Raw genomic sequence first — 23,792 nt, 5'->3', positions numbered from 1 at the left:
ATACTTCCCTACGATGCACCAAGTCCTGTCACACAAGACAATACAACCTGTCCCCATGGGGCTGGAGAGATGGCTCAGCAGTTAAGAGTGCTGTTTCACTTGTGGAGGACCGACGTTCAGTTCCCAGCACCCATGCATTCTCAAGCACCTGTAACCCCCTCCACAAGACCCGTGCCTTCTGGCCTCCACAGGCACCTGCACTCGGGCACACACACCACAAACATATGTATGTTCAAGTAAATCTTTTTCTAGAAAAAGTGTCTTGAGGGGCTGGAGAGACCGCTCAGAAGCTAAAGAGCACCGCTGCTCTTCTAGAGGACCCACGTGGCAGCTCACAACCATCTGCAACTCCAGCTCCAGTGGAACCAGGCATGAATATAGCATGCACATGCATAAGTGCAATCAATACACCAATAAACATTAATTTTTAAAAATGTTCTTGATTCCCCAGGGTTTCAAGAAAAGAAAATTACAGTTGGAACTGGATCTGGCTGTATATCCTGTAATCTTGGCTAGCTACTTAGACTGGGGCAGAAGGATCCCAAATCCAAGGACTGCCTCCTTGGGCTACAGGAGTTCAAGGCCAGTCCAAGCTGGCTGTAATGGGGAGCAGGCCTTTCCTTCCAGCATGCAATCATAGCAGAGGCAGGTGGAGCTCTGTGAGCTGAAAGCCAGGCTGGCAACTGTGAGATCCTAGGCTATCACCCCAGCCTAAGATAGAATAGTCTAGGTGGGGAAGGGCTCCAATCTCTTGACTTCTCTTTCCTACAGTGCTGAGGACTAAACCCAAGGCCTTGTACACACTAGGCACGCTTACCTTAACAGAGGCAGAGGTAAGCAGAGCTCTCTGAGTTCAAGGTCACCCTAGTCTACACTGAGTTCCAGGACAGCCAGGGTAACACAAACAGACCCTGTCTCACCGAGGAAAGGAAAAAAAAAAAAAAAAAAGCAGCTGGCCTGATCTGTATGAGATCTTATTGCAAAATTATGGAAAAAAACGGGGTGAGTAAAGGGAAAAATCCAGAAAATCCCTCTATGTCACATTACTGTCTCACTTTACACATTACACACGAGATCAAACACTACACCAATTAGTAACTTTTACATCACTCTAACAGTCTAAGAATAGAGCAGTTTGGCTTAATTTCTTCAAAGGTGACTCCAGAATGCGGAGGCTTCCAAATGAACCTCTGTCTTCTAGGCTTCTGAGAAGCTGAGGTTAGCCCATCTAATTCTCTTCATACTACCCATTTTTCTCTTCAGGTAGAGACTTACAAAACAGAACACAGGCTGCGTGGCAATGGCCCACACCTTTAATACCTGTGCTCAGGCAGGCAGAGGCAGGCCGTTTTTTGAGCTTGAGGCCAGCCTGATCTACAGAGTGAGTTCCAGGACAGTCAGGGCTACCCTGTCTCTGAGAAACAAAAACCAAAAACATAAAAGCATGTGGGGTAAGGTGGTGGCACACTGAGCACTGAGATAGAGGTAGTCAGACCACTGTGAGTTCAAGTCAGACAAGGACATTGAGAGACCTTTAAAAAATCCAAAAATAGCCGGGTGGTGGTGGCACACGCCTTTAATCCCAGCACTCGGGAGGCAGAGCCAGTTCGAGGCCAGCCTGGTCTACAAAGCCAGTTCCAGGACAGGCGCAAAAGCTACAGAGAAACCCTGTCTGGCAAAAAAAAAAAAAAAAAGGCCAGAAGAGAAATACAGAAAGGGAGGAGAGTTAATTTACTTCTGACAGGAAAATGAATCGTTTTACAAGAAAGTTATCAAAGCTTCAACTATGAAGTCACTTTGGATTGTGGAACTCATGGTTCAAGAGTCCTTTTACTACTAAATTCTTTGTTTTTCCAGAGTTTCTCTGTATAGCCCTTGGCTGTCCTCGAACTCACAGACTGCCTTCTGCCTTCCAAGTGATGGGGGATTCAAGGCGTGCACCACCGCCTGGGAGTTACTTACTACTAAACTCTTCCTTACAGACCTCTTCCATCTTTTAACCCCAACAAGGAAACTTTTCTTTTCTTTTCTGCCAGGTCCCAGTTTAAGTAAGTGAAGGCTGAACAGGATAAGTTAAAAATCAATCAGTGTGGAGCTGGTGAGGAGACTCGGAGGTTAAAAGCATTTGCTACCAAACCCCATAGCCCACATGGTAGGGTAGCTGTCCTCTGATCTCCACCCACACCCTGTGGCAAACACAACAAATAAATGTACCTTTTAAAATCTAAAATGATAATTAAAGCATCACATGCCTGAGACCTTGAGTTAAATTCCCAGCACGCACAAAAGACACCGGATATCACCTAGATGCCTGATACCATCTAGCTAAAAGACAAGTCAAAGCAACCCACCAGTCCACATCAGAGAGGCAATGAATCAGGGAGATAAGGACACCATACTTTTTTAAAAATTGGTTCCAGATTACCAGCCACCCCAGGAAGAGCAATGATCCAATCTTATTGTAAGGATACCATTTTCACAAAAAAAAAAATCACATATGTCTGCTCTTTCCTAGATCTTTAACCTATATATTTATATGCTGTTGGTAAGTTTCTGATAGAAAAAAAAAATCATGATTTCAATGACAGGTGCATGTAGTTTTCAGGGTAGTTCAAATAATCTTATTTCAATTCTAAATATTCAAACTCTTGTCCCTAACGAAACCCAAATAGCAACAAAAGGGGACCTGGCCAGGAATGGGGCACACAGCTAATCTTAGCATTTGGGAGACAGGGCAGGAACATCTCTATAAATTCTACATAGAGAGCTCCAGGCCAGCCCTCTAAAGCTACCTAATGAGGCACTACCTTGGGGGAGGGGGACCTCAAACAAACAAACCAAAATGGAGAGATACAAAAGCCATCACCTTATCCTTTAGGGGAAAAAGTCTCTTGGTTAAGCCCAACACTTGAAAGGCAAGAGGATCACTACAAGTTCAAAGCCAGCTTAAATCTCAAATAGTTATTTCTAGGCCAGCCTGTCCCTAGCATAAAAAAAAAAACCAAGTTTCTGTAGTGTAATGGCATGCCCTTTTATCCATCCCAGCACTCAGGAGGCTGAGGTAGGCAGATCTCTGAGAGTTTGAGGCCAGCCTGATCTACTTAGGAAGATCCAGGACAACCGGGCTATAATGATACCCTGTTTCAAACAAACAAAAACCCAAAACAAAATAATAATAATAAAAACAGTAAACAAAACAAAACAAAACAAAAAACTCACAGGGCGGTTCACTCCTCTGATGCCAGCACTTGGAAGGGCAGGTAGGTTGAGCTCTGAGTTGGAGGCCAGCCTGGTTCCAGGACAGACACAGACAAGCGTGGGGAGGGGATGGCTCAGCATAGCTCAGTGGTAGAGCGCTTGCCTAGCAAGCACACGGCCCTGGGTTGGGTCCTCAGGAGAAAGAGGAGAGGCTGCTACTTCAGAGGACAGGAATTCAGTTCAGAGCACTCACATGACAGCTCAACCATCTTTTCATCCCAGTTCCAGGAGATCCAAAGCCCTCTTCAGGTCTCTATGGGCACCAGGCACACCCATGGTGCACAGATACACATGTGGGCAAAACACTCATACACATAAAGTAGAACAATAAAAAAAGTTTTTTAAAGGGAAAAGAAAATGTGGGCACAGGCATAAGTATACACAAGAGGAAAAAATTCCCACATTTCAAGAAATGTTCTTTTACAGACAGAAGAGTTAAATCATGAGAGCAAATTCCTCTATTAGCTCTGTAGAAGGTGGAACTGCCAGGAATCCAGGTCAACGAATGGGTTTCCCTGCAGGACTAGGCTAGAATCATCACTAAGGAACAAGCTGATATCGCTCATGTATAATCAGTCCCCATCCCTATATACAAATCATAAGACATACACCGTGCCCATTTCCTCTCTTCCCTTGTGCCCGTGTTTTCACAAGCTTACTTGCTCAGATGCTCTGCGATAAAGAAACTGTCACACTTAAAAACATTAAGCAGGATTAAGAAGCCACTCTCTTTCCATAAAGATCCCAAGTCGTCTTGGCAGCTAAGCTGAATCTGCACCACTTGTAATGAATGTACGGCTGGTGAAAACTGAGTCTGAGTCTCTATGACCTCTAGAGCTCGCAGCGGGGGAGGGAGGCGGTCCAGAAGAGACCCAGTCTACAAAGGAGGGTCAACTATAGCTGAGCACTGGTTGACAAATGGATGTTACAGGGAAAAGTCTCTCGGGCCACACGTTTGGCACACAAGCTTGCCCACAAGGCCTCAGAAAATGAAACCAAATCAGATTAAAATGGACATTTCAAAACAACAAGAGACGCAGCATCGAACGCACAGCTGCCATTTCCCGGCCACTTCCTGCGGGAGGCTGGGGGAGGGGCCGTTTGTGTACAGATGGAGGTGGTGGACGCGATCCCCACCACCACCACTCCCCCAAGGACACACATCCCTCACTCCAGAGAGCGCCACAAAGGATGCCTGCTGTTGGCATTGACTTCTGCTGTCGGGGACGCCGGGGAAGAGGGATGGTGAGAGAGCATCCTTTCTGCTACGGAAACGGGGATCCCCGCTGCAGCAGAGGATTTCCTTGGAGAGGAATCCTCTTTATTCTCCTCCTCAGTCCTCCGCCTGGCTCAAGCCCAGGCGCCCAGGCAGGGTCTCCGGGGCAGGGCACTCGCCCTGGGCGCCCGGCGCAAGCCAAGCCGGCGCCAGCCGCAGCCAGTCCCTCCCCACCGTCAGGACAGAACCTGCGGCGCCCGGGAGTCACCTCCGACCCTGGAACCCCTCCCGCCTCCGCTCACCGCCGCCGAAAGCCCCGCTCCGCACAGGCTCCCGTCCACCCGCCAGGGAAGCCCCATCCCGCCGGGCACGCGGGCAAGCCCCGCCGCCGCCCCAGGAGGTGGGGCCCTCCGGGGACGCCGCCGCGGCCGCCCCGACCCCCGCCGGCCCGCGGGCCCGTCAGCCTGCAGCCCGGCCCGGCCCGGCCGGCTCCGCACAGCCCCGGGCGGCGTGCCGCGGGGAGAAGCCCCGGTCGGCTCCCGAGCCGCAGCCGCGGAGGGACGCCCGGCCCCGGCCACACACCCTACAGACCTGAGGCGACGGCGTCCAGCCGGCGGGGGCTCGCTTCTCCCCGGGGGGCGGGCGGGTCACATGGCCGCGCTCCGGGCGCCAGGAGGGGAGAGACGCCCGCGGGGAGAGGGGCGCGGGAGCGGGGCCCGGGTCCGGGGTCCGGGAGGCGGCCGCGGCTAACCGCGGGGCCCGAGCACAGCCAACATGGCCGGCGGGGGAGGAGGAGCCGGGGCCGGAGGGGGCGGGGAAGCCGCGGCCGCCGGGCCCGCCCACCGAGGCCGCGGCCGCCGGGCCCTAGTGCCCGCCGCTCTCCCCGCAGACCCTGCCGAGCTGGGTCCTAGCGCCGCTCCGAGGCCCACAGCGCTTCACCCAGGTCAAACCGAGAGGCGAGCCATATCTCAGGGTTAACCCAAACGACTAGAGCACATTTCTAGGGCCGAAGGCAGATGATGCTTTTCTAACTGTGAGGGATGTCTGTCTGGAGGATAATTTCGGGGCTGTCTGCTTCCTCTGCAGGGTAGTGAAAAAGGAGGTTGATAGTTAGGGAGCGTAAAGGGATGAAGAGAAACAGAAGTCCACTCACCTCTGTTCTGTACGGACAGCCTGGTCCTGCCTGGATCACCACTTTGCTGGCGACATCTGCAAGGCCTTGGACGTCGGAGAGATTCCTGCATGTGGAGAAAGAAGACTCGGCTTTGAGTCTAACTGTGGCCAAAGGGTAGAAGGTAAACAGTAAACTAACCAACAAATAAAATGTCCCAAATGTTGTCTCCTGTTCCCATACTTTTTTTTTTTTTTTTTTTGGTTTTTCGAGACAGGGTTTTTCCGTGAACCTGTCCTGGAACTCACTCTGTAGCCCAGGCTGGCCTCGAACTCACAGAGATCCGCCTGCCTCTGCCTCCCGAGTGCTGGGATTAAAGGCGTGCGCCACCACCGCCCGGCTCCCTGTACTTTTTCTAACATCTAGCTGTGGGGAACTGGAAAATAAAATCAAGCAAGCAATTAGAGAGTTTGGCCTTCACCTAAATGTGTATTACCGGGAACCAAGATGGGAAACAGTGTCATATGATGTTATAGCTTATTGATTTTTTTTTTTTTTTTTCAAGACAGGGTTTCTCTGTAAAGCCTTGGCTGTTCTGGAATTCACACTGTAGCTCAGGCTGGCCTTGAACTCACAGAGATCCGCCTGGCTCTGCCTCTAGAGTGCTGGGATTACAGGCGAGCGCCACCACCCAACACTTTTTAAATTCAAACTTCTCATTTGTCAGATGAAGAAACTGAGAGCCAAGTGACTCACTGACTTGCTCAAGGTCATACATTAGATATAACTAGTAAAGAAACTTCATTTACTTTCCTTACAATTCAAGACTTTTCTGGCTTCATAAATTCCATTCAACTCAATGAGGTGTAATTCTAGAATATAAACAATTGCTTAAACTATGCAAAGCCAAGTCTGAATACCTCGGAAGAGCAACAAACAGAAAAAGGAGAGTGAAATTCTGGCTGATGGGGGAAGCGTCAAAAATACCATTTCCTTTTGGGGGATGCTAAGAGATTGGATAGCTGGCTGTGGACAGAATATAGTAGAGCCAAACATCCAGCAGTCTAAATTGGATTTCCTTACTCCAGAGGGGGATTCTGAGTGTGGGAGACATATCCCACCCGTCATTACAAATAGTTCAGAAAGGAATCAGAAGGAAGATCTTTTTAGAAAAGCTTGCCAACAATGTGGGCCAGCAGAGGCTAAGGGGGTTCCTGTCCCCAACTGAGGTAAGTAAATTCCTGAGAGGCAGAGGAGACAGGGAGAAACAAAATCTTTCTATCGCCCCTGTCCAAGTGGGTTTATAAAGTCGGTCATGGTGGCCCACGCCTGTAATTCCTACACTGGAGAGACAGAGATGGAGGATCGTCATGAGCTCAAGGCCGGCTTGGTCTACATATCGAGTTCCAGGCTAGCCAGGACTACATGGTAAAACTTCGTCTGGAAAAATCAAAAGGAGATTTATAGGTCACCTGGGGGGGGGGAGGGATACACCTCACCCCTCCGACAGCCCACTAACCTCAAAGCCCTAACTAGAGGCCACGCTCAAGGGAAGGGAGTTCTTCCTTCAGGAGAAAGCAGAAGTAGACTTATGCTAAGGAATGCTAGCCCCCAAACAAAAAAATTAAAAAATATATATAAATTAAAAAAAAAAGGGGGGGGTTACGTTGGAACTGGCACCTGAGGACCGGAGGGGAGGAGGCAGGTGCACAGGAGAGCTGGTATCCTTTTTTTCCCTCCTCTTCCTTTTCCAGGGCGTACTAGAGAATCTTCCTACCTCCCACCACCGGGCTAACCAGTCCGAGACAGGGCAGGCAGGGGAGGAGCCTCGCCAGTCCGACGTCCGTGACCACGCCCCTTCGCCTCACCACCACACACCCACACACACCCACTGCTGGCTCCGGAAGAGCCGGTTACTCCTGTGCCCCACTGTCCCCACCCCTTCCGAGCCCCAGGCCGAGTCTCCTGGGCAACCTCTAGGCCCTGACCCAGCTCCGAGCCAGGAAAGAAAGGTGTGCGCTGGAAGACCACGGGGACGCGAAGAGAAAAACAGGGCATAATGCATTTTCCCCATCTGGTACAGGAGGGCTGCGATCACCTTCAACCCTGAATAAAATCCTCCTTTATCCCGTCTAATCTGGGATCTTTCCTGCTCTCTGAAGGGTAAGGGTGGGCTGGGAATATGCCCCAAAGCTAAGTGTTTACTTTTTGCCAGACGCCGGGACGTGCAGCCCTGGTGACCCCCCTCCCCACGCCAACTCCAGACAACCGAGGGCAGACTGACCCCAGATGTCCCCAAACATTTCTCAACCCCATAAAACGCAGCTGGTTGTCCAACAAGCCTCCCTTGAAGAGGCTTCTAAAAAGAGAAAGGGGCCGACGGTCCTGTCATCAGCAAGTTGTCAGAAGAGTGGGGGAAGAGACTGATCCTCCCCGCAAACGAGCCCGAGGATGAGAAATGAAAGGCGGGGAGTGGGGTGGGGTGGGGGGGTGAACACCTGCTTCCCCTTTCTCACACTCTCCGTGTTCCCGCTGCACCTCTCTAACTCTGGGTCGGCTGCCATAGTGCCAGCCAGGCCGGAGCCAGATGGCCGGGGCTTGGAGAGCCGAGGTGGTGTACAGCCTGGCTATATCTTCCCCGTCCAGACACCCCTGGCATCCAACCCCAAGCACCACACACACACACACACACACACACACACACACACACACACACACACACACACACACACTGCCCTCCCGGCACCCTGGGTCGTGACTCAGGATGGCATAAGACACCCCGACACCCCGTCCTCTAACTCTGGAGCCAGGGGCTCAGCTGGACTTGGGGGGGGGGAAGGAGTCTCCCCCGTGTTAGGTAGGATAATTATAAAGACCTCCCACTCGCAGACTGAACAGATAACTGTGGCGACCGCTCTCGGCCCTGCAGCTGCATTCGCGTTGGTCCCCTTCGCCACCCCGGTTCACACCAGACGATCTCCATGTGTTTTGGGGGAGGCTAGACTCTCTCCTGATACACCCAGAGGACTATAACCCCCGCCCTTCTCCAAGTGGGCCTGTGCCCCTCAGATGGGGTCTTGTCCCCAGATTTCCCAGCGGACAGCTCCGCGGTGGGACTGGGAGACAGCCACAGCGCCTTTCCCCCCGCTCCTTCCCCTGGAGTAATCTAAACCAGAGAAGATCGGTTTCCTTTGCCTAACCGGGCACCGAAACCCCTTTAGAGACTCAGCCCCCGTCTATTCTGCCGCGCCAGCCGCCCAGGCCCAGGGTCCCCGGTCCCCGCAGCGCCGCCCGGCCGAGGGGGAGGGGCCAGCTCCCCGCCCCGGCCCAGGGCCCTTCCCACCGGCATCAGGGGGCGGTGCAGGAGGTCCGACCCCAAACTCGGGGAGGGAAGCAAGCGTTAGGTGGGACTCGATCGAACTTGAAGGGCGAGCCGAGCCCGGCGGACGGAGGCCGTGTGTCGTGCGTGCGCGGCGTCCCTCCCGCCGGGGCGCCGCGGAGGTGCTGGGGTGGCGGTTAGTCCCCCCTCCCGGTGGGGTCAGCACGGCGTGGGACAGCGCCGGCTCCCGAGCCGCGGAGGCGAAACCCAGACCGCGGCAGGGAAGACCTCTCCGGGCGAGCCCGGCGCCGGGGAGGGGGCGACGGCGGGCCGGAACAGGAGGGGCGCCTCCCGGGAGAGGGCGGCGGAGAGGCGTGAGAAGCATCCCGGTCACGGAGGACAGGGGCGGAGCGGGCGAGGAGACGGTGCGGGCGAGAGAGCAGGGAGCGCAGGCGGCGCAGGGCAGCGCAGGCCCTGCATCCCACGGGAGGCGGCGGGGACGCCCTGCCCGGGACTCCGGGCCTGGAGGTGGATGCCGGGCCTCACCTGCAGCAGGGCCGGGCCGGGCCGGACGGCGGCGGCGGCGCAGGTGGCGGAGCCGGGCGGCGGCGCCTCCTCCTCCCCCAGCCCGAGGCCCGCGGCGGTGGAGCGGGGGGAGGAGGCGCTTAAAGGGGCAGGAGGCGCCCGGGCGAGGACGAGCGCTCAGGGACGGCGGTCGCCCAGGATCCGCGGGGGAGGGGACAGCGGGCGGCGGCGTCTCCTAGGGGCCAGAACCAGAAAGGAGGATCCCGGGCGCAGGGAAAGACCAACTTGCTCGGCGCGGTTGGGGATGGTGGTGGGTCTGGACCGGAGGACTTCGGAGGTCTCTGTCTCTCTCTGCGGGCGCTCTCGGGGCGCCAGCCCCGACTTATTCCCCGCGGAGGCCGGGCATGTCGGGGTCACGCACAGCGCCCTGCTAGGTAAACATGCTTCTTCCGGGCCCGGGCCCTACTACAGCTGTGGAGACTCCGGAATCAGGAAGCCACGAAGGCGAAAACCCTCCCTCCCTGTCCTGTCACCCCTCTGGGTATTGGGGAGGCAGGCCACCCACAAGGGCGGCCGGCGCAGTGAGGCTGTGCAGGACTGGGAGGGTCGGCTCTAGTCGTTGCTCAGCGTGGCCCCAGCCGCCGCCACTACCGCCACCCTTGCAGCAACCTCTGGGGCAACAGGAAGCAGATGCCCAGTGCAGCCCCGACCTGGTGGTGGGTTCAAACGGGGCAGGAGGAAACATTGGACTTTAAAGGGCTGAGAGAAACTAGGGCGCGGGACCAAGAGTGGACTTGGTGACGAATTTTGTATCTCAGGAGTTTAAATGGGGGAGAGGGGCGCCTCGTGGGGGAGGAAGGAGCTCTAGCCCAAGATACAGCCCCAAGCTCTTCCTTAGAGCTGAGTTTGCCAGCGCTGGGATCTCATGTCCAGAAGCTCACCAGCGGAGCCCTGTGTACCCCCACAGTCCATTTCCTCTCCTTCACCCCCCAAAGAGCAAAGGTTAGGTCCCACCCCTGCTGAGTCAGCCGGGGAGGGAGCGAGGCATCCCTCAGGCCTTTCCCAGGGCCGGCTATCATACTTACCCATGTCAGGCTGGCAGGACTCCAGATGAGGACCCAGCTTCTCACTGTCCTTGAGTCTCGCTTCAGTTGAAGGCTAGAGTGAGGTCCACCCCAACTGTGAGCTGGGAACTCGACAAAACAGAAAAAGCCAGTGTATGCTTCCTGCGAACCACAGAGTCTGAACTGCTGTAGGGTGATGTCCCTGTATGACAGACTGGGGTGGGAGGGAGGAGAGAAGGGCGGGGCTTTCACTGGGTGGAGAGAGGGAGGCGGCGCGGACCGGGGCCGACCCGGAGAAATACAGAGGAAGGTTAGAACCGCGTTAACACCCAGACTGGTGGAAGAGGGTGAAGGGAGAAGGAAACAGTTGCAGCTAACGAGAGGGCAAAGGCTCTCGATAAATGCTGGGGCACATGAACGCCGGCGTGCGGATGACCTTTAGTTTCCAAGTCTGTATTTGGGTGACAAAGCCCTTTAGGGTCTGGGGGAGTCAGGATCTGGAGGAGGCGTCCCCACCTTCATAAGCACCTTTCCCCCCAACCCGAGCTTCTCCGAGAGCGGACTGCCAAACACAAACAACTCAGGGGCGCCACCTTCTGTCCAGATCTTGACGCGGGCCGCTCTGGAGTCAAGGACGTCATAGACAGATGGAAGCTTGGGGCCTCTACTCCACCCCAGGAGGCTCCTAGAGCCCTCCCTCAACCTTTCAGGCCACAGGGACTCCCAACAGGAGTTCAGCTGTCACTGCCCGGCTTCTATCTTATGTGGCAACCTTGCCAGGCGGAACTTAAGGATGTAGGTTCCTCCTCAGGACAAAAGCTCCGACTGGTTTGTAAACAGTCATTAGATGACAGAAATACCTCCTAGCAAATAGCTTTTAATAGATTTCAAAATGGTGAGATTCCAGTTCTTGTAGTCTTAAATGCTGCCACAAGAGGACACTAGGTGTACTCACACATGCTGTAGGGCACAAAATACACCCTAGTATATTACACTAAGGCACACATTTTATAAAGAGGAACTAAGTTGTTCAAAAGCCCCAATGGAAACACTAAAATATGGTCTTTCCTTGTAAAATTAAATCTTCCTAAATTTTCATAGCCAGTAGAACCTCAAACACAAAACATGCATGTCTAGGCTTGTTGAAATATCTGGAGGCTGTATATTAGGAACTTTCTCAAGAATGAAGGCCTAGACAAAGCCCAGAAGACCCTCCATTATAATATTCAACATTTCCTAAAAACAATCCGTCTTGAAATAAGCCAACCTGTTTTCCCTGATACCCTCTTTATAACAATCATCCCATGGGCTGGAGAGATGGTTTAGTGGTTAAGAGCATGGACTGTTCTGGAGAACACCAGTTCAATTCCTAGCACCCACACCGAACTCCAAACTGGCAAAATCCAGGCATTAAAATCACCTTGTACCAGGTCTGTGTGTACATTTAATCCCATTTGGGAGGCAGAAGCAGGTTCTGGGTGTGAGGAGTGTAATGTATAAAGGGAGTCCAGGATAGCCAGGGTACACAGATTTAAAAAAAACAAACAAAAAAACTATTCAGCCCAGGCGGTGGTGTCGTACACCTGTAATCCCAGCACTCAGGAGGCAGAGGCAGGTGGATCTCTGAGTTCGAGGCCAGCCTGGTCTACAGAGCTAGTCCAGGATAGGCTCCAAAGCTACAGAGAAACCCTGTCTCGAAAAACCAAAAAAACAAAACAAAACCCCACAAAAACAAAACTATTCTACTCCATAGAGGGGTATGGGTGTTGTGGAGCATACTTGCAATCTTAGCACTTGGAAGACTGATCACTGAGGCCAGACCAAGACTACCTAGCAAGATTCAAATAACAAAGGAAAGTTGTATGAAATGCTTGGAAGCAAATAAATAGATTTGTCTAAACAAATACCATAAGAACCAAGCTGAGTTATTATGACCTCACTAACCACAGGAAACTTCACAAGACCCACAGAATTTCATTCATGAATGGATCTTCATTTTTGATAATCATTTCAAGCATATAACCCGACTTTATTCTAAATTTGACCTCTCATAGTCAACTGCATTGTAGGCTGTTTCAGGAGCAAGACAGACTGACAAATGAGGGGTGTACACTTTATTGAAAACTTTAAATACTCTTCAGGTAGGACATCACATCTTCAGTCAAGGCTCTTGTGTGGCCTACACAGAAACTGAGCTTTCAGCACGGAGAATACAGTACACAGAGTTTGCACAAGGACCCCTCAAGATGCATGCTCTTCCGCCAGCTTATCAGCCTTCGCCACAGCTTCTTCAATGGGTCCCACCATATAGAAAGCTTGTTCTGGGAGATGGTCATAGTTACCTACACAGAGGAAAATACAATTGGTAAGAAGTGGAGTTACATCAACTTTCTACAGTAGATACAACCTAGCAATTGAGGCCATTGCCCAAACTGATGAATTCTTATCATCCAAGGAAACTTAAACTTCCAAGTGAAATGTACTTTGTGTTTTGGGACAAGGTTTCATTACATAACCCTGGCTGGCTTTGACCTCCAGTACCCAGAGACCTACTTGGAAATACTGGGACTAAAGATATGCACCACACCTGTCTCCTTCCAAGCATAAGGTATGACAAAGATGTAGATTAAGAACACTTAATTAGGTGGGCTGGAGAGATAGCTCAGTGGTTAAGAGCACTGGCTACTCTTCCTGAGTTCAATTCCCAGCAACCACATGGTGGCTCACAGCCATCTGTAATTAGATCTGGTGCTCTCTTCTGGCCTGCAAACAGAACACTGTATACATGATAAATCTTAACAAAAACAAAAACAAAACCAATTAAACCAAGTGTGGTGGTGCACACCTTTACTCCCAGGCACTCGGGAGGAAGAGGCAGGAGATCTGATTTCAAAGCCAGCCTGGTCTATGGCTAGTTCCAGGATAGCCAGGGATACACAGAGAAACCCTGTCTTAAAAAATAAAAAACAAAACAAATTAAAAGAAAATCACAGTTTGAGGCTGGAGAGATGGCTCAGCAAGATCTCAGCACCCACACGGTGGCTCACTTGTAACCTCCATTGACTGTTCAGGAAACCTAACTCCTCGTGGGCTCCTGCATGCACACATCTACACTCAGGCACATAAACACTGAAAAATATTTGGGACACCAGAGTTCAAATTCTTATTCTCTGGCTCAGTGTCATGTGAGTTTAATATTTTCTGTGCTATCAGAGAAGCAGGGTAGTGGCCCCTATAATGGAAGTGTACAGAATATATCATTTGTTAGAGTGGGAAGACAGCAGAAAGAATCATTTTTATGGTTAGCTTGGTAGAAAATCTCACCCGCTAAAATCTGCTGGAACCCTTTAATGGTCTCCTTCAAGGGCACCAGCTTTCCCATATGACCCGTGAAGACCTCAGCAACCTGGAACGGCTGAGACAGGAAGCGCTGTATTTTCCTTGCACGGGACACAGTCAATTTATCTTCCTCAGAAAGTTCATCCATACCCAAGATGGCAATGATGTCCTGGAGAGATTTGTAGTCCTAGAAGAAAATAAGATGAAAGGACGGAGGTAAGCACACATTCCTTTAACTGGGAACCTCATCAGCAACACCACTCCATTCTCAACTCCCCCGCTCCAAACATATGGCACAAATGACCAGAGAAGACCCAGGCCCTTCAGCAGTTCTCAGACTCCTTCCTCTGACCCCATGGAGGCAGACGCTCACCTGCAGGATCTTCTGCACCCCTCGTGCAACATCGTAATGCTCACTGCCAACGATATTTGGATCCATAATTCGAGAGGTGGAGTCCAGAGGGTCCACAGCTGGATAGATGCCCAACTCAGCAATGGCACGGGACAGCACAGTCGTAGCATCCAAATGGGCAAAGGTGGTTGCAGGGGCAGGGTCAGTCAAGTCATCAGCAGGCACATAGATCGCCTAAAGTGAGTCAAGAACTCATGGAGACCAGCAGCAAACAAGCTCATTCCTATTCAGGCCATCTGCTTTCCAAACTCTGTCTCACTTTGTCTTACTAAAGAGGCCCACGTTAGTCTCAAAATCAAGATCGTTTTGTCTTAGCATCCTTGGTTGGCTGGTGGTGTCACATGCCTTTGATCCTAGCACGAGAATCTCTGAGTTGAGGCTAGCCTGGTCTACAGAGACCCTGTCTTAACAACCCCCCCCCCCACACCAAAAAAGAGAAGGAAAACAAACAAACAGAAAAACTTCCAGCACATTAATAGTTAAGTGAACATGAACACAGGAGTGCACAATAGGGGGCTGGAAAGGTGGCACAGCGGTTAAGAGCACTGGCTGCTCTTCCAGAGGACCTGGGTTCAATTCCCAGCACCCACATGGCAGCTCACAGCTGCCTGGAACTCCAGTTTCAGGAGATCTGTTACCTTCACACAGACATACACTGCAGGTAAAACACCAATGCACATAAAATAAAAATAAAGAGTGCACAATAGTTAAATGAACACGAACCTAAGAGTGTACCTCAGGTGATAAGGTATGTTTAACATTCAAGGTCAAGCCCCAGAAGACTTGCCCCACAACACACCAAGGAAACAATGAAAGCCAGATACGATGATGGCTCCCATCTGTAATCCCAACACTTAGGTATTAGAAATAGAATGCAGATCCTCTGCAAGAGCAGAAAGTATTTTTAACTGCTGAGCGATTGCTCCAGCCCCAGACACCTTCACATCATTAAATGAATGTTTAATTTTCTGGGTTTTGTGAGACAAAACCCTGAGTGTCATGTAGTCAAGTTAGCCAGGGACTCGCTCTGAGCTGAAAACAACCTCGAATTTCTGATTCTCCTGCCTCTTCCCATGTGCTAAGATCATAAGATCATAGCATGTAACACCAGACCCAGCTAGTAAACTTTTTTTTTTTTTTTTTCCAGAGACAAGGTTTCTCTATGTAGCTTTGCGCCTTTTGCCTTTCCTGGAACTCACTTGGTAGCCTAGGCTGGCCTCGAACTCAGAGATCCGCCTGGCTTTTCTTTCTTTTCTTTAAAAATTTACCCTTTTTGTAAATTTCTGGCATGCAAACCCAAAATTTTACACATTATTCTAACTGGCTAACTCTCCCTATTCAAAAGACTTCTTTGTTTTTGTTTTTCGAGACAGGGTTTCTCTGTGTAGTTTTGTTACCTTTCCTGGAACTCGCTTTGTAGACCAGGCTGGCCTCGAACTTCCGCCTGCCTCTGCCTCCCAAGTGCTGGGATTAAGGGTGTGTGCCACCACTGCCCAGCTCAAAAGCCTTTTTGGGAGCATGCATGCATTTAATCCCAATATTTGGAAGGCAGATGGATCTCTGAGTCTGAGACCAGCCTGGTCTACAGATCAAGTTCCAAGGCTATATAATGATTAAACCCTGTCTCAAACAGCCCCCCACCCATAATAAACAAGCAAGCCAACCAGCCTCCTTTCTCCGAAAACTATGTAGACCAGGTTGATCTTGAACTCAGAGATTCACCTACTTCTACTTTCTGAGTGCTGGAATTAAAGGTGTATGCCACTCCATTCCACTCAGACAAACTACCTTTTTTCTTGGTTTTTTTGGAGACAGGGTTTCTCTGTGTAGCTTTGGAACCTGTCCTGGAACTCGCTTTGGAACCTGTCCTGGAACTCGCTTTGTAGAGTAGGCTGGCCTTGAACTCACAAAGATTCGCCTGGCTCTGCCTTCAGTGCTGGGATTAAAGGTGTGCAGCATCCAGCACAAACTACCTTTTTAATACACATGTATGACCGAGTATAGATGTTCACCATGTGTGTGCAGGTTGTCTATGACAGGCCAGAAGAGGGCAGCAGATCCACTGGAGCTGGAGTTACAAATGGCTATGCATCATCTGACTTGGGTAGAGGAACTAAAATAAACCTGGTCCTCTGGAGAGATAGAAGAGCTCTTAACCACTGAACTCTCTCTCTAGGCCAACATATAACAAGGTTTTATATCTTCTCAGATTCCTTTCTACCAACTGTTACCTTTACCCACTTAATTCTTCTTACCTGCACAGAGGTGATAGACCCCTTCTTGGTGGTGGTGATTCTTTCCTGCATTGTACCCATGTCAGTGGCGAGGGTGGGCTGGTAGCCTACAGCAGAAGGGATTCTGCCCAATAAGGCAGACACCTAAAAGATCAAAGTGAAGACAAGGTTTATGTGTCTACATCTTTATCCTAAAATGTCCAACTGGTCCTCCTAGGCTTCCCTCATACCTCTGATCCAGCCTGGGTGAAGCGAAAGATATTGTCGATAAACAGCAGGACATCCTGACCTTCTTGGTCTCTGAAGTATTCAGCAACGGTAAGTCCAGTCAGAGCTACCCGGGCACGAGCACCAGGTGGTTCATTCATCTGACCATACACCAACGCCACCTGTGGTAAGTACACAAATCAGAAAAGTTAGCAGGTTCCCAAGCAGAAAAAGAAACCACCAGGGGACTCCCACTTAGGTGCCAATGTTTCTGTTTAAATTTCTTCTCCCATTAGATATGAAATTCAAAACACTAAAGATAATTTCCAAATTGGAAATATATGGTTTCAGCTGGCACTAGTTTTCTGAATATGTGGACATCAAGCAGCTCAGAGCTTACCTTGGAGGTGGCGTCTTTTAGGTTGATAACACCAGATTCAATCATTTCATGGTACAAATCATTGCCCTCACGGGTCCTCTCACCAACACCAGCAAATACAGAGTAACCACCATGGGCTTTAGCCACATTGTTGATTAACTCCATGATCAGTACTGTCTTCCCAACGCCAGCCCCACCGAAGAGTCCTACGTTAAGAAGTAGTATTTCAGATCTCTGCATTCCCAAATTCAACAACCATCAAAAAATGTTCACCCCTGTCCATCTTCTCCCTTCTCAGAAATGGCATCTGGCTTCAGCAAACTCAGAAGAACGAAAGTCAGAAGCTAATCATCAGTGAAGGACATCAACACATACTCAGAAGATGGCACTCCCTCCCGACTATATTTGGAAAGCATTTATCAACCACCAACATACCGATCTTGCCACCTTTGGCATATGGGGCCAACAGATCCACAACCTTTATACCAGTCACCAGGATTTCCTGCTCAACACTCATCTCTATGAACTCAGGAGCTTCAGCATGAATAGGAGCAAATCTGTAAGGTTGAAATAAAGAGGATCAGTTAACTGTTCATTGTGCGGAAAAGTCCCTGCCAACAAGCCCAATCCTGCCCAAGTAAGCTGTCATGTAACATCTAACTTTCTGCAATCAAGACTTTGTCTTGGGAATAAATACCCCCCCCCCTTCTTGAATCTTAATGCAACAAAATTCCTTTACATACCAACAGGAAAATAAAGACCTGTAAATTTCAGAGACTCCATAACCTAAGCCATAAACTCAAGCTTTAAATAACCAATGGGGGGCTTCTAACTACCAAGTTTTCAACAATCCAAACGTCTCTACCTCTAGTTCCAATAACTGAATACAACAGAAATTGAAGCAGTACTGTAGAAAAACTCTGCTTTATTACAAGTTATTACCTAATGTGTAAAAACTGCAAGAAAGAGTTCCTGTGTTCACAAATCAAGGAGAGGAACTCACTGTTTGGTTTTGATTGGCCCTCTCTCATCAATAGGTTCTCCAATGACGTTCATGATTCGGCCCAAGGTCTCAGGACCAACGGGAATTTTGATTGGTGCGCCTGAATCCAGTACTTTCTGGCCTCTAACCAAACCTTCAGTACCATCCATAGCAATGGTTCTGACGGTGCTCTCCCCTGTCAGAGAAACGAATTAGAGGTTACACGCACCGATGCACAATAGCACTTAGTGGTGACCAAAAGCAAACAAGGCTCCCTCTCTCAGCAACTGAACGTGGCTTCAGCAAACTCAGAAGAACGAAAGTCATTTTGATAAAATCATCACAGAAGGGAGACAGCATGGATTTTTGTGATACTTAAGCTTAACTAGCTCTTTACCACTCCTAAAAAGAAAATCCTACTTACCCAAGTGCTGGGCCACCTCTAGAACCAGCCTGGTGTCCCTGCCCTGCACTTCCAGGGCATTCAGGATGGGTGGTAATCCCTCATCGAACTGGACGTCCACCACGGCGCCGATGACCGCCACGATGCGGCCGGTGGCACCGCCCGCCTTGGGCGACGGCGACGTCTGCGCCGCATAGTCTCTGGCTAACAGACAAAAAGGTGTGGGACGGCGCTGGGGGGTCAGGGCAGCTAAAGGTCAACGGAAGCCCCGGTGCGTCCCCAAGGAAGGGCGAGTTCAGCCCAGATTCGGTCTCCGGCTGGCGGAGAAAGCCACGCCGCAGCCGGGAGGCCGCCCGCACCGCTCCCCCGACCTCGTGCACGACACCGCCATGATTCCCGGGTCTGGTATCCCCGCTCCGCGCCACAAGGTCAAGGCAGCGGCCCGCCACCTCCCCGCCACCAGACGGGACGCCGCGGGCCCGACGAACGCTCCCACGGGCGACTGTCCTCGTCCCCCCGCCGCCGGACGGCAGTCCGCGGCCCCGGGTTTCCCGACGGAGCACCGATCGCCTAGGCCCAGGCTCAAGGTCACGGGGAGAAGAGACGAACCCCGCCTCTTGAGGAAGGCGCTTACCAGGATGGACCGCGGCGGGGGCGGCTCGCAGTAAAAGCTGCGCCTGGGGTAGCGACGCCGAAGGGCTGAGTCCCCGGAGGGCCCCGGAGGCCGAGGCCGAGGCCACACGCCCCACAAGACTCAACATGGCGGAGTCCGGGTGGAGACTGAACGCCGCAGCGGTCCCCGCCGCCTGTCCTGCAGTTGGGGCGAGGCCGACTCTGCCGTCGGCACAGCCATTGGGTGAGTGTGCTGCTCATCATCCGCAGTGACGCTCCTATAGGGTAAAAAGAAGCTCGGAGCGCCTCAGCTATTGGTCCAAACGGGTGCCAATCTGAAACGCCTTTTTTTAATTGGAGGAGCAGCCCCCTGAGCCTCGAAACCTAATTGGGTCCTAGGAATGTCCGTTGGAGAGGGTATTCGGCGGAACTACGTAAAGCAAAGGGGCGGGGTTCCTGCTGGACGTGGGCAGTAGGCTGTCTTTGACTGCCCTTGGACCTTGAGTTAGGTGACAGGCACGGAGGTTAGCCGAAGTGGTGGCGTCCTGAAAGTCGGGAGCCTCCTGTGGCATCACAGCGCGGGTTCCCCCCCACAGGAGCGAGGGTGGAAGTTTCCAGGCGGCTCAGCAAGCCAGAAACCTGGTTATCATTTAGAGCCATGCCCTGAAAGAAGCGAGCAACCCAGCCTTCGACAGACGATGCTCTGCATCGGGGAGACAAGGTTATTTATAACGCTCGAGGGGTCCGTTTGGGCCCCGTAGCCATGTAAAGAAATTGCCCTAACCAGACGTGGTGGCAGAACCCTGTGATTCCAGAGTTTGACAGGTATGGACAAGAGGATCAAGAGGTCTCAGGTGGTCAACTGGAACTACTTGAGACCTTGTCTCAAACACAAAACGAAAGAACGGAAGTAGTAAGATTTTTGGCTGTGATATGTACGTAGAAATCCCTGAGATAAAGTGGAAAGGAAGACTATGCCAAGGTCACGTTTGCCGGAAACCACGTTCCTTTAGTTTGCAGCTAAGGTGAAAGCTTGAAAAGAGAAAATGAGCCGAGTGAGAAGCCCGAGCCAGGTCTCAAAGGACTTTGGGATAAAGTGTGTGTTCCTTCAGAAGGGAAAGTCACAGTCAATGACATCCTTTCCTGAGATACCGACTTTATTCAGCGACAATGGGGCTGATGGGGGCGGGGAGAACACACAGCTGGAGTGTTGGGCTGGACTGCTTCCCATCATCTTCCATTACTTCTCATTTTTCTGAATGACGATGATTTTTCTGCATTACTGTTTGGCAGTGGAGAGCTAGCAAAGGCTGTATGTAGCCAGGGTGGGTAATAATGCTAAGCTCGGAGTGCTGACTAAGCACAGGACATACTTTTGTATGTCTGTGGTACTGGGGCTTCACACATAATAGACAACCACTCTACAACTAAGTTATTTCTCTAGACTCACTCACTTCAACTCGAGATCCTCCTGCCTCTGTCCTCCATCACAAGTGTGCTTTAATAACAGGCATATACCATGAGGCCTGCAGAAAAAAGGTGCCGCGTTGGTATTCTTGCTTTGCTCCACAGCAACCCTTTTTTGTTTGCTTTTTACTGCTGATGGTATTTTGAGTGTTTGGGCGTAGGAGGCCAAAAGATACTATCAGATCTCCTCCGGGAACTGGAGTTACTGATGGTTGTGAGCTACCTGACACGGGTGTTGGGAACAACTGTTAACTGCTGAACTACCTCCTCCACTTTGAGGCAGGGTCTCTGTAGTAGTGTGACTGAGAGTGACCCTCAGAGGCTCATATATTCGAATGCTTAGTCACCAGGAGTGGAAGTGCTTGAGAAGGACGAGGGGTGGTCTTGTTGGAGGAGGTGTATCACTGGGGGTGGGCTCTGAGGTTTCATAAGTCCACACTAGGTCCAATCTCCCCATCATGCCTGTTTGCTTCCCATCATGATGATCATGGACTAATCTCTTAAAATTATGAGCAAGCTCCCAGCTAAATGTCTTCTTTTATAGAAGTCACCTTGTGCATGGTTCTCTTCACAGGGGTAACAATAACTAAGACTGTCTCACTATGTAATGTAGCCCTGCCCTGCCGGCCTCTAATTTACTGTTATGTAAACAAGGCTGGCCTGGAACTCTGATCTTCTCACTTCTACCTCCCAGGTTACAGGTATATGTTACCATTCCCAGCTGATTTTTTTTTTTTTTTTAAACAGAGTGTCACCATGGAACTTGCTATGTAGACTAACCTGGCTTTAAACTCATAGGTTTCAGTCTGCCTCTGCTTAAAAGTGGATTAAAAGTGTGTGCTACCATGCAAGTGCTTTTAATTGAGACTTCTGTCATGCATGTGTCTTTCCGCCTCTAAAGTTTCTAGTTCAGCTAGAATACTTAAGAAAAGCAGGAGCCAGACTGGGGTAAAATTGATTTTTGTCACTTCTGAGACATCACCAGATACGGAATTTCTCTATGTGTTAGTTTATTTATGTATAAGGTCCAATAATGGGATGACCTCACCAGCTGTTCAGAGCATTAAACAGAATAATATATGAAAAACAATTGAAAACATCTGGCCAGGCAGTGGTGGCACACACTTTTAATCCCAGCACTCAGGAGGCAGAGGCAGGTGAATCTCTGAGTTTGTGGTCAGCCTGGCCTACAGAATGAGTTGCAGGGCAGCCTGAGCTACAGAGAGAAACCCTGTCCTGAAAAAATAAACAGTATCTGGTGTATAGCCCATACATCTTAGCTATTATTTGTACTTAAAAAAAAATGTGTATGGGTGTTTTGCTTATATGTTGACTGTCCTCTCTGGGGTCAGAAGGGGTCAGATCCCCTGGGATTGGAGTTAGTTATAGTGAGAGGAACTGAACCCCAATCCTCGGAAGAGCCCCCAAGTTCTCCTAACTGCTGAGCCATCTCAAATTAACTTTTATTTTAAGGGCTAGATGTCAGTGGTTAAGAGCACTGGCTGCTCTTGCAGAGGACCAGGATCTGGTTTCTAGTACCCTCATGGACATTCACAACTGTAACTTCAGTACCAAGGGATCTGGCAGCCTCTTCTTGCTTCCTTTGGAATCAGGCATGGATGTGGTGCACAAACACAGGAATTTTTTTTTTTTTTTTTTTTTTTTGAGACAGGGTATGTAGCCCTGGCTGTCCTGGAACTCACTCTGTAGACCAGGTTGGCTTTAAACTCAGAGATATTTCTGCCTTTGCCTCCTGAGTGCTGGGATTAAAGGCATGTACTACTCCTGCCTGGCTATATTTCTTGACACCCAGATTATGCAAGTGATATTTCATGTGAAGTGAGTTTTCAGTCAGGTCTCCTTGGCACATCTGTATTCACAAGTGACTGTGCCCTGAAGTTGCTAACTGGAAGCCTCACCAATTTTATGATGAAATTATTTCTCACCAACTCATCTTACAATATTGATATCCACACTGGTCATGCTCCTGAATTCTTCCAGAACTCTTGTAATTGAAACATAGTTTTCATTATTCAGAAGAAACACATTCCAGGATCCTAGTAGGTATCTGCAACCTTGGACACCAGCTGCGACCCATATATATGTTTTCCTTGTATGTAATTGCTTATGGTAAAGCTTAACTTACATATTAGGTACTAACAGAACAATTACTTTCTTCAGGGTTGATGATCAAATCCATGAATTGCTCAGTGCCACATGTCCAGTCCACAATAAATTTATTATATAAGTGGTCTTTCTCAAAATCCACCACCGTACCCTAACAGTCCTGGCATCATCATGTAAGATAAATACACTGCCTACAGGATGAGCTGAGCTGAGGTCAGTGTAGCTCAGTGGTAGATCATTCTGTAGGAGTACCTAGACTCCCATGTCCAGCACTAAACAATGTTTTACATACACCCTGCCCCCCATTTTTGAGACAGGGTCTGTGTAGCCCAGGCTTTCCCAGAACTGGCCATGTAGATAGACCATGCTGGCCTCAAACTCCTGCTCTGCCTGCCTTTGCCTCCTGTCAGGATTAAAGGAATATAGCACCATGCCTGGCAGAACATAGAATATTCATTTCTGGGTTGTTTCAAATGTCTATAAGCTGTCCTTGAGTTTTAGCCACCTTATCTGTTCTATATGTGAGGTTGCAACAAAGTAAGGTTTATCAAGACTAGCAGAAATTCTGACAAGAACAAGGACAAACTGTATCAATAGTTTCCCCAAGTCTCTGTCTGTGGCTGTTGTTCCCTCTACTGCTTGGTTTTGAGACAGGCTTTCTTTGTAGCCCTGGCTGTCCTGGCACAGGTGCTGTAGACCAGGCTCTGGCCTTGAGAGCTGGGACGGAATTCAGCCCCTACTGCTTTAAGATAGCCCTGCTCTGGAGCCAGGCCTGCACTGTGTAGACAGCTCCTTTTAGCCTAGTTGGTTTGAACCTTACTCAGTAGCCAAGCAGGAGCTGACTCCCTGCCTGTACCTCCCAAGTGCTGGGACCACAGGTGTGGTGAGCTACTAGGCTGGGCTGTTTCTGCTGTAAATTTCCAAATTTATTTTTGAATTAGGGTCTATGTAGACTAGGCTGGCCTGAAACTCAAGAGCTATTCTTGCCTGTCTTATGAGTGTTTGAAAGTTTGTGTCCAAATTTTCAGATAAAATGTTAAAATTTTAGAGCTATGTGGTGCTATGTGTCTTTTTCACTCAGTGGTCCTAACTTGTCAGTTAAGTGTGCTTGCTACTCAATGAGGAGTTTAAATACCA

At 50.2% G+C, this 23,792-nt stretch overlaps 3 protein-coding genes and 2 non-coding genes across 5 annotated transcripts in view; 1 reads left to right on the top strand and 4 right to left on the bottom strand.

The window, feature by feature from the left end:
- The window catches only part of Baz2a (bromodomain adjacent to zinc finger domain 2A), a 31,291-nt gene extending 26,038 nt beyond the window's left edge, over positions 1-5,253 (bottom strand). Inside the window, 1 exon segment of the mRNA XM_036169586.1 lies at positions 5,066-5,253. The gene's annotated coding sequence lies outside the window, so the exon portion shown is untranslated.
- LOC118570909 (translation initiation factor IF-2-like) lies at positions 4,370-5,791 on the top strand. Its single transcript, XM_036169644.1, has 3 exons — positions 4,370-4,503; positions 4,596-4,874; positions 5,647-5,791. The coding sequence occupies exons 1-3, from the start codon at positions 4,370-4,372 to the stop codon at positions 5,741-5,743; spliced, it is 510 nt and encodes a 169-aa protein (XP_036025537.1). The 3' UTR covers positions 5,744-5,791.
- Positions 5,792-12,585: 6,794 nt separating this feature from the next.
- Positions 12,586-19,253, bottom strand: Atp5f1b (ATP synthase F1 subunit beta). Its single transcript, XM_036170074.1, has 10 exons — positions 19,084-19,253; positions 18,471-18,653; positions 18,068-18,242; positions 17,500-17,621; positions 17,086-17,270; positions 16,709-16,867; positions 16,500-16,622; positions 14,206-14,418; positions 13,818-14,019; positions 12,586-12,835 (listed from the first exon to the last, which is right to left on the bottom strand). Exons 1-10 carry the CDS (start codon positions 19,208-19,210, stop codon positions 12,735-12,737), a joined length of 1,590 nt encoding a protein of 529 aa, XP_036025967.1. The 5' UTR covers positions 19,211-19,253; the 3' UTR covers positions 12,586-12,734.
- On the bottom strand, positions 17,354-17,425 carry LOC118571306. Its single transcript, XR_004943341.1, has one exon. It is a non-coding gene; the product is annotated as a small nucleolar RNA SNORD59 (small nucleolar RNA).
- LOC118571307 lies at positions 18,321-18,396 on the bottom strand. Its single transcript, XR_004943342.1, has one exon. It is a non-coding gene; the product is annotated as a small nucleolar RNA SNORD59 (small nucleolar RNA).
- Positions 19,254-23,792: the final 4,539 nt, after the last annotated feature.

This window comes from Onychomys torridus, chromosome 20 (assembly GCF_903995425.1).
Source record: "Onychomys torridus chromosome 20, mOncTor1.1, whole genome shotgun sequence".
Taxonomy (NCBI): Eukaryota; Metazoa; Chordata; class Mammalia; order Rodentia; family Cricetidae; genus Onychomys; species Onychomys torridus.
Note: the sequence above shows the minus strand (reverse complement) of the source record. Positions and strands in the feature narration are given on the sequence as shown.

What these genes read in the sequence shown, in the direction of transcription:
- Atp5f1b (XM_036170074.1), bottom strand. Translation starts at nt 19,210, where the DNA reads ATGTTGAGTCTTGTGGGGCGTGTGGCCTCGGCCTCGGCCTCCGGGGCC. An exon ending in AGAGGTGGCCCAGCACTTGG is followed by an intron (nt 18,243 to 18,470) that starts GTAAGTAGGATT and finishes TTTCTCTGACAG; the next exon opens with GGGAGAGCACCGTCAGAACC. An exon ending in TGCCAAAGGTGGCAAGATCG is followed by an intron (nt 17,271 to 17,499) that starts GTATGTTGGTGG and finishes TTCTTAACGTAG; the next exon opens with GACTCTTCGGTGGGGCTGGC.
- LOC118570909 (XM_036169644.1), top strand. Translation starts at nt 4,370, where the DNA reads ATGGAGGTGGTGGACGCGATCCCCACCACCACCACTCCCCCAAGGACA. An exon ending in GACGCCGGGGAAGAGGGATG is followed by an intron (nt 4,504 to 4,595) that starts GTGAGAGAGCAT and finishes TCTCCTCCTCAG; the next exon opens with TCCTCCGCCTGGCTCAAGCC. An exon ending in CCCCGCCGCCGCCCCAGGAG is followed by an intron (nt 4,875 to 5,646) that starts GTGGGGCCCTCC and finishes CTGTACGGACAG; the next exon opens with CCTGGTCCTGCCTGGATCAC.